Source organism: Peromyscus californicus, unplaced genomic scaffold (genome assembly GCF_007827085.1).
Source record: "Peromyscus californicus insignis strain IS unplaced genomic scaffold, ASM782708v3 Scaffold_7__1_contigs__length_154581171, whole genome shotgun sequence".
Taxonomy (NCBI): domain Eukaryota; kingdom Metazoa; phylum Chordata; class Mammalia; order Rodentia; family Cricetidae; genus Peromyscus; species Peromyscus californicus.
The window spans coordinates 431,956-441,668 of NW_026294595.1; the positions used below are offsets into that span (position 1 = coordinate 431,956).

Below are 9,713 nucleotides of genomic sequence, written 5' to 3' on the forward strand. Positions count from 1 at the left end.
AGGCCAATGAGATGCATATTTGAAAGAGACTGTAAGAGAAAAGACTTACAAAGATATCAAGAGGGGAGTAGAGAGATGGTGCAGCAGTTAAGACCACTTGCTACTCTTGCAGAGAAACTGGATTCAGCTCCCAGCATCTGTAACTCCAGTTCCAGGGGATCTGATACCCAATTCTGGCCTCCATGGGCAGCAGACATGCATGTGATGCACTTATATACATGTAGGCAAAACACTCACATACATTAAAAGACAAAAAAAATTTATAAGATATGAAACAAATTTGCCCTTAATAAGGTCCAACAAAGTGGTCCTTTAGAGAAAGGCAAAAGAGCAGGTGGTTTAGATGTATGATTTAGATACCATAGGACCTGGGCTCAAATCCTAGCCCCACCTGGCACACTGAGCACTGGCATGGCACTGCCCACATGTAATATCAGTACTTGGTAAGCAGAGGTAGGAAGATCAGAAGTTCAAGGTTGTCTTGGGCTACATATGACGTTTGAGGCAAGTCTGGTGTACATGAACCCTATCCAATTAAAATAAATGAAAATAAGCCTAGTGTGATGGCATACGCCTATAATTCCAGAATCCAGGCAGCAGAGGCAACATGGGCAACAGAGTATGACCTTGTCTCAAAAAGCAAGACAAAACAAACAAAATAATAATAAAGTGCCCCAGCATTTGTAATACAGCCAGGTGAAAGTAAATGGTTTAGATGACACCCAGGACAGTAAGTGATTCAAGGGGCCCCACTGACTTCAGCTGGTTTCACTCAGGAAGCTCAGTTTGCTGACTTGTGATACTGATGTCATGAGAGAGCCAGGCCAACCCCCTCACTGTGTCAGCCTACCTTGAGTAGCTCAGGTGCCTGCTTCTTGAGTTTTTCCATCTTCCACTCATTTTCACAGGGGTTGAGTGAGGAAGGTGGAGCAGTGCAGGAGCAGCGGCAGTCGGTCCCTGAACTTAGCGTTTCCACAGAGTAGAAGTCCTCTACTCGTCCACGCCCACTGCGTACCCGGCTGCAGGCGTCCTTGCTCAGTGGTCTCATGATGCATTTGCAGCGGCAGTCAGAGCCCTCTGAGGTCATCCGTACCTGGTCCAGGTTGCCAAACACCTGCAAAGTGTGGGCGAGAGGGGTTCCATTTGGCCAGCACTGTGGGGACAGGGCTGGGGGTGGGAGGATGGAGGGTGAGTGTAGCAGAATCCAACCTGCTGGTCTTTGGGTGGCACTTAGAGGTAGGAGAGAAGGAACAGGGATGCAGCAGCATTATTATAATTATAATTCAAATGTTAATGCCCAGCTGTGGAAAAGTTAAAAAAAAAAAAAAACTGTCAGTGGGGCACCTCAGTTCATGCTTTTAATCCTAGCATTTGGGAAGAAGAGGCAGGCAAATCTCTGTGAGTTTGAGGCTAGCCTGGTCTATAAATCCAGTTCCAGGACAGCCAGGGCTACACAGAGAAATCTTGTCCAAAAAAAAAAAGCACAAGGCTTGGATCCTGGGTGAGAGGGCAGCATACTGTTCCTGTCATCTTCTTGCATCTTGAAAAGTAGGTTCCTGACTCAGAGGCTAGTGGAGATTCAAAGAAATATAGAAAAAACAAACAAAACAAAAAACCCCCAAATAGTAGCTGGCACATACAAAGCGTGTCTTGTGTGTGAGCCATTAAGACAGATAAGAGCTGGGCAGTGGTGGCACACACCTTTAATTCCAGCACTCGGGAGGCAGAGGCAGGTGGATCTCTGTGAGTTCGAGGCCAGCCTGGTCTACAGAGCGAGATCCAGGAAAGGTGCAAAGCTACACAGAGAAACCCTGTCTCAAAAAACCAAAAAAAAAAAAAAAAAAAAAGACAGATAAGGATACAGGCTCAGGGAGTCACAATCTCAAAGATCACACAGTTTTTTTAAGTAGAAGATTGGTTCCAAGACACATCATTGCTTTGTTTCTCTTTTTATTTATTCTTTGACAGTTTCACTCATGTATACAATATATTTTGGTCATTTTCTTCCCTATTACCCTTTACCATCCCCCTCTCTCTCTCCTGCTAAAGCCCTTTATTCATTTCCTCATGTCCCCCTCCTACTTTGATAGTGTGTGTGTGCCCCACTTTGATGGTGAGTTTTAAAATGACACCCCTCCCTCACAATCATTAACTGCCAATTGTCTCATAGTGAGGAGTGAGGACTCAAAAGCCTCTTTTCCTAGGTGACTTCTACAGAACTGTTCTCCTACACCCTGGGTAGAGGTGACCTTCAACAGGTTCTAACCCCACTTCTTCAATGGCAGAATGGAGGACTCTCGGTATCCAGCCTTCTCAAAATGGGGATCACATGACAAAACATGACCTTCCCCTCCTCCTTCAACCCCACCCTTGGATGCTACACACCCCATGACCAGATATGGCCACTTGTTTCTGGGGCATCACTAGCTGTGTCCTCAGATACAAACCCAGTGAGATGAGAGGCAGGTGCCTCGCATAGACACACTTGGCTTGTACCTTGGGCTCCAGACCCTTAGTGTACAGCTCATCCCAGCCCAGTCCACAAAAACTCACCCCAGGCCTACGGCTGCTCAGCTATCACTGGATAAGAAACCATACGGACACAAGTGAGCTCGTGGCACCCTGGGCCTCTGCCAAGCACCAAAGCCCTAAGGAAAGGGACTCAGACCTCCATTTCCTCTATAGACCTCAGACACCTGTTTGAGTCCCTGGCTTCTGCCAGGCCCTGAGTGGGTAACAGCTAGTGGCGCGGGAGAAATAGATCAGGGAACATTCTTCTTCGTATTTTTGTTTCCGTGACAGGGTTTCTCTGTGTAGCCCTGGCTGGCCTTGAACTCAGAGATCTGCCTGCCTCTGCCACTCGAGTGCTGGGATTAAAGGTATGTGCCACCAAGCACAGTCTATTCTTGACTCCTTTAGACACAGAGATGCAACACAGAAGCTCTGAGGGCACAAAGACTGTTGAGGGTGGCCTAGAGAAGGGTGCCCTTGAGGACAGGACAGGGCAGTGCTGGGAAACAAATCAGACAGGCAAAAGCAAGAGTGAGTATGGCTTTTCAGGAGACCTTGGGGGTTGGGTGGGAAGGTCACTCCTACTGGTGCTTTCAGGGGTACATGGTGGCAGCAGGTGAGGCTATAGACATGGCAGAGCCAAATCTGGGAGGTCCTGGGGCTGGCTGGCTGAGGATCTCAGCTTTCTGCTTGAATCTGAAATGTTCCCCAAGATTCTTGTGTAAAGGCTCAGTTGACTGCTGATGGGCCAGGGAGGTGGAATCACAAAGGCTCTGAGCTCACTGTGGCTTAATTCACTGATGGGTTCATAATTGGGGGCATTTTGAGAGGTGGTGCAAGTCGGGAGGGGCCTAGCTGGGGGAAGTAGGTCACTGAGGGTGTGCCCCTGAAGAATGGGTCTCATCTGCAGCCCATCCTTTGCCTTCCCTTTCCCTCCCGACTCCTTTCATCTTTCACTACAACCTGCATCCTCCATAGCTTCAGAAGAAACATAGGAAATCCACACAACCTGGGCTCACCCTCTCCAATGTGTTTTTTTGTTTGTTTTTTGAGACAAGGTTTCTCTGTATAACCCTGGCTGTCCTGGAACTAGCTTCGTAGACCAGGCTGTCCTTGAACTCACAGAGATCCCCCTGCCTCTGCCTCCCGAGTGCTGGGATTAAAAGTGTGTGCCACCACCGCCCAGCCCAATGTGCTATTTGACGGCAGGGAGGCTGGAGTCCATGGCCAACCAGGTTAGCTTGGGCTAACACCTGTGAGCACAGATCACTGCTGCCTATCCCACCAAGGACATAGGTGGGCTGACAGATAGAGTGACCCGGTCCCACACTCAGACAAGGCAGAAACACACTGGGCTGTAGGCTATCTGTTTCTCTGTGTGGGTGCACTGGTCTACTTTTTTCTATCGTTCGCAACATCCTACAGATGAGGAAACAGCCCCTAAGCCATAAAATGCCCGGTTGGAGAGGATGAGCCTGGGCCATGTGGATTTCCTCTGTTTTTTTTTTTTCTTTTTTCTTTTTCTGCAGCTGTGCAGAGGCCAGGGAACAGTGGGTGGAGAGGAGAGTTAGAAAGGAGGCTGCAGTCCTGCTCTCTGCCCTGGTACTCTGTGGGTGGAGTTCACGCTGGATGCTACAGGCGAATGTTCCCTTCCTTTAGAATAGACAGTCAGTCTCAGAAGCCTGCCGGTTCTCTAGGCCTTCTGCTGTCCCCAGAACCCCATCAGAGAGGAACTCAATGTCTTCTCTCAGCTCTGTTAAAACTCCATGACACTGTATTACTTCCCCATCAGTGTCAAAAGCCCAGTAGGTAGATGTGTGTATGTGTTCTGTGTGGTCAAACCATAGAGGGGTCTCCTGGAGGCCCCCCATCTATTGCCTCAAACCCCACCCAACCAGCAGCTGCCTCCACATTAGACTGCTACATTCCTTCCTCCTCAGATGAGGTGCTATGTCCTGACGGGGGTGGCCAAGGCTCTCACACTGTCAGGAGCTGGAAGAAGGCCCCTGATCCCAAACCCAATTGCCAGGAATGCAGCAAGGTCCTGCCTCCAGTAGGGTAAAGCTGGAAACAGCCAAGCCCCATGGTGAAAAGCTCTGTCTGGACTATAGTTCTGGCACCTATACTTCCTTCCTGCATGACCCTTAGAATTCAGCTTCCCCCTCTGTAAAATGGGGTGGTTATTAATCCCTTCTCGAGCTTGTCATGAAACTGCAGTCAGTGTACGGAGAGCACCTGGTATAGTTCTTGCCCAGAGTAACTCCTACTTTAAGCAATCTGTGCTATATGTGCTGTTTCTGGAAGCCCTTCCAACTATTACCGTATTACCTCTGGGTTTTCCATCTCTCTTTGTCCTTAACACAACCCCATGGTACATTAGGGAAGGCTAGAAGCTTGTCCATTCAGACTGATTCTAAAACTTTGTTTACATGTTTACATGTCCTTCCCCTGAACACCTATGGTCACCAAGTCAAGGCTTCTGTCCTAGCAACTGAGCTGGGACTGACAGAGGTCTGCACAGAAGGAGGTCATAGGATCTGGGGCTACCTCCTGGGTCTGTTCCTTGGCATGAAGGCTGAAAGTTGCTGTCAAATAGGAAAGTCTCTGCCTTAGCCCCCATCTTTCCCTGCAGCTGTGCACAGCACATGCCCCTGCCAAAGCTCCCAGATGTGTTAGTGGTGGTGGTTAGTGCTTAGAAGGCCTCTGAGTATTTATTTGCAAGGAAAGCTCACAGTGAGCCGCTACAGGGGAGCTTGAGGTGTTTTTGGAGAGAGCTGGATAAATCTGGTTGGAGTAAGGGAGTGCTCTTGCAATGGCTGGGCAGGCTCACATGAGGTTGTCTTTTAAAGCTGGGGCTGCCTTCTTTTCATGACTATTCTACTTCACCTGAGGCAGTTTCCCTGCAAAGCCCTCAACTGAAGTCCATGGTCATCTGGACACCTCTTTCTGGAGGCCCCAAATTCAATTCAGGTAAGCTATATGCAGGATCTTCTCCCATCCTATCTACGTTCCCTCTTTCCCAGGCAAGGTCTCTGTGCCTCCTCTGAACTCTGGACAATTCGCTAGTAATAGTTTCCCTAAGGTTTACCCTAAATATTTCCCACCTTTGTACTTTGCTACCAACTCCATGACCATAGCCCAATGTCAGTATGTATTCCTCTCTGCTGGATTAATCTTCCAAAATCACTTTTCTTTGATGATCTGTTACTCTCTGGCTCCACAGATCTTAGTTCCATATTGCCTCCATTAAGTTCTGGACTGGGCTGGGGCTGTGCCTCAGAAGTATCTGGGATTGTACTTGGAATGTGCAGATACCCCAGTGTCCCAGAGTGATGATGATGATAATGATTTGTTTTTTGGGAGACAAGGTTTCTCTGTGTATCCCTCGCTGTCCTGCAACTAGCTCTGTAGACCAGGCTGGCCTCCAACTCATAGAGACCCACCTCCCGAGTGCTGGGCTTAAAGGTGTGAGCCACCACCACTCAGCCCCAGTGTAACTCTTTTGTTGTTGTTGTTTTTTTTTTTTTTTCGAGACAGGGTTTCTCTGTGTAATTTTGGTGACTGTCCTGGAGCTCGCTCTGTAGACCAGGCTGGCCTTGAACTTAGAGATCCGCCTGGCTCTGCCTCTGGAGTGCTGGGATTAAAGTCATGCGCCACTTCCTGGCAGCCTAGTGTGATTCTTTAGGGTGTTCAAATTTATTCCCTGGGGAGGGACCACTAATACTTGGCAGTGTTAACAGGACAGTTGTATGTGATGCTAAATGTACAATGCTGGGCATGGACCTTGGTCCTGGTATTCTGCCAAAAGGAGTGTTGATGCAGGTCCATTTCTTTTTTGTTATTTTGTCTTTTTTTTTTCTCTTCCCAGAGCTGAGGACCGAACCCAGGGCCTTGCGCTTGCTAGGCAAGCACTCTACCACTGAGCTAAATCCCCAACCCTGCAGGTCCATTTCTTATAGAGAGATGGTGGGGTTTTGCTTGGCCTGATACTGTATCAGAAAGAGGACTCCATCACCCTGTCATTCTGCTTTTTCTGCTCAGGAGCCTGCTTCCAATTACACCCACATGAGAAAACTCCAGGGGTAGATGTGAAGCACTACCTAAGCCCCTGGGACTGGCTTGCCTGGGACATCTGACCTGGCCAAGGAAACCACCGCCTGCTGGACTAACCCTGGTCTAGTCCCTTGCTCTGGCTCCCACAGGCATCAGTTTTCTCTCTTTGCTCAAGCACCTTTCCACCCCTGCATGTATGCAGAATGAGGTCCCAGCAGCTCTTTCTCAGATAGAGAGACAGGTAAATGATCACTTCCAGGAGTGTCTACTGCCATGCCTGGGTGTCATAGGGTGCTACCTGCCTGTCCTCCCCATCCTCAATGCTCGCTCGGCAGCCATGCAGAAATACCAGGGCAGCTGTGAGTTCCCCCTCCTACTTCAGGCCAGACAAAGCACTTCCTTAGATGGAAACTCCAAATCCTGTTTAGGAGAGCCTCACTATAAACATAAACTTAAAATGCAGGGAGACCAACAGAGTACTAGGGTGAGTGTAATGGGCAGGAGCCTGCCAGAAAGAGGAAGCCTGCTGAGGAGCAAATTTAAAGCTCTAGGACCCTCGATCCATTTTAAGTTCCAAGGTGGTCCTCTTAGCCCCCCAATCTTACCCCAACAAAAACAGGCCATGCTTGGAGGGGAAGAAGTTGGGTCCTTACTGTGGAAAGAGAGGGTGATAATGAGAACAGCTCTGCAGAGCCAGCAGGAGACTAGCTGGGCAGGAATGCAGAGTAAATTCACCCATCACTTGACTTTTATTTTTCCCAGCTGGCTGAAGTAGAGCAGGGATGGGAGGTGTCTCAGGGAGGGTGTGCTGGGCTTTGTCCTCCCCTACTCCACCAGCTCCAGCTTGCCCTGGGACAAGTAAATATACCCCCTTCCCAACCTAGCAAGTGTTTGGCTGACTCACTACATAAACAGGGTGTTGAGTTTTCTTTGTCTTGGCTTTGTTTTGGATGAAAGCCCTCCTGCTCTCTAGCCCTTTGCAAAACTCAGAGATGCTCAAGTCCAAAAGTCCTTCCCAGCCAGAGGACAGTCAGGGGGTGAGAAAGTGCTGATCAGATCATCTGAGATTTTGCTCACTGAACCAGAGGGGACATTGATGATTTCTAGATTCAATGAGATTATGCAGAATGTTTAGCATCACACCTAGTAGGTGCCCAATAGAGGATAGATACTATGCTACCACAAGAATCCCAGGAGGAACTGAAGCCCAGAGTCATATTTCCAAGTTTGTACAGCAAAAGAATAGCTTTTACCCTTTACCTGCTCATAGGCAGACTCAGATTCTACTGGGAAAAAATGGAATGACATCAAGAGAAGTCATTGCCTCTCTTATCCTCTGTTTCCCTCTAGGCCAGTGACCGCCAACCATAAAATCATTTCATTGCTACTTCATAACTGTTATGAATCATAACTATCTGATATGCAGGATATGTGACCCCCATTGAAAGAGTCATTCGACTCTAGAGGGGTCGAGACCTACAGGTTGAAAAATATTGCTCTAGGCTCATCTTCATCTTCATCAGGTCATTTCTAGATTACCCTTAAGGGGTTCTTGATCTGTCTCAAATACTCGCTCCCTCTATGTTCTGGATTTAACACCTGGTTTTGGGATTGGTTTTGATTTTAGGTGTGGTGCTAAACATTCTGCATAATCTCACTGAATCTAGAAATCATCAACAGTAGAGAGTGGGTATAATCTCCCCTCCCCATGCTTACAGGTGAAGAAATGGTGAATGTCTTTAATCTCAGAGTTGGGGAGGCAGATGCTATAGGATCTCTGAGAGTTTTAGGACAGCCTGGTCTACACATTGTGTTCCAGGCCAGCCAGATTTTTTTTTTTTTTTTTCAACACAGGGTTTCTCTGTGTAACAATCCTGGCCATCCTGGAACTCGCTTTGTAGACCAGGCTGGCCTCGAACTTACTGAGATCTGCCTGTCGCTGCCTCTAGAGTGTAAAGGCGTGCACCACTACCCCTCGGCAGGCAAGCCAGAATTACAGTGAGACTGGTTCAACAAAGGAAGGAAGGAAGGAAAGAAGGAAGGAAGGAAGGAAGGAAGGAAGGAAGGAAGGAAGGAAGGAAGGAAGGACAGACAGACGGAGGCTAAAAGAGGTAAAAGCACCAGCGACAGGTGAATAGTGTGTGAATTCAGGTCTCTGAGGCCAAGGCAAGTGGCCAGCCCAGAAAGATTCACTGAGGAAAGAACTTTGGGTGCCCAGCCTCTCCTGAAAGCCTTGGTAGCCCGGGAGTCCCTGGATAACAGCTGCCCACGGGTCTACACCCACGTGGTCAACCTTCCATGGAAACTCAACAAGTTGCTCTTATTGAGCACCTTCCCCCGCCCGCCCCAGAGCACCTGGGACTTCCCAACTTGATCTTGGGTTTGAGGCCTGATCTCTGAGCATTAAGATAAGGTCCACATCGCCTCTTCCTCAGGCTCCAGGATCTAAGCACCCTGTCATTATCAGTGCTTCTTCTCGCACACGTTCCTTTCTCAAGAGTTTTGATTCCAGATGAGTCCAGACTAAGTCCGAAGTCTGATCTGCCTTTCCTAATCCCCATCTCCCTACTGAAGGCACCCTCCTTGGCGTGCACCCTCAGCCATAGCACCCTCTGGCGCCGGCCACCGCTGAGCTGCGCCAGGTTCCAGCAGCGCACGTACCTTATTGTCAGGCCGCACAGGATCCGCCCGAAGCAAAAGCAGCAGCAGCGGCAGCAGCAACAGCCTCAACTGGAGGCACCAAGACCAGAGGGCTGCCGCTGCCATGGCTCGACGGGCACCACCGTCTCCGCAAGCACGCTAGGGAGCGCCGGCAACACTGGGAGTTCGATGCTGCAGCCCAGCTCTGCAGCGGGAACAGCCCCCAACCCGGTGCCCCTGCAGCGCCGCTGGGGGCGGAGCTAGGGTGGAGAGGTGCCCGCCCCTCCCCTCCCCATCCCTCCCCTGCCGTCCTGCGGCTTTGCCAAGTGCCTCTGGGAGAAAGCAGTAGCAGCAGCCAGGCAGTAAGAGAAGTGCGGGCTCGCGGCGGACCGAGGCCACGTTTTGTGAAATGAAGGACTTTGGACATGTCCCTTTGCCTTTTGAGTCTCAGTTTCCCCATCGATAAAAGGGAGAAAACAGCCGGGCGCTGGTGGCGCACGCCTTTCGGG

The 9,713-nt window shown here is 49.5% G+C and overlaps 1 protein-coding gene across 1 annotated transcript in view; it reads right to left on the reverse strand.

The window, feature by feature from the left end:
* Positions 1 to 9,452, reverse strand: part of Olfml2a (olfactomedin like 2A) — a 31,433-nt gene extending 21,981 nt beyond the window's left edge. Inside the window, exons 1-2 of the mRNA XM_052724510.1 lie at positions 9,226 to 9,452; positions 851 to 1,114 (exon numbers count right to left, since the gene is read on the reverse strand). Of these exons, the coding sequence (XP_052580470.1) occupies positions 851 to 1,114; positions 9,226 to 9,330 (369 nt within the window). The 5' untranslated portion in view covers positions 9,331 to 9,452. The remainder of the gene's footprint in view (positions 1 to 850; positions 1,115 to 9,225) is intronic.
* Positions 9,453 to 9,713: the final 261 nt, after the last annotated feature.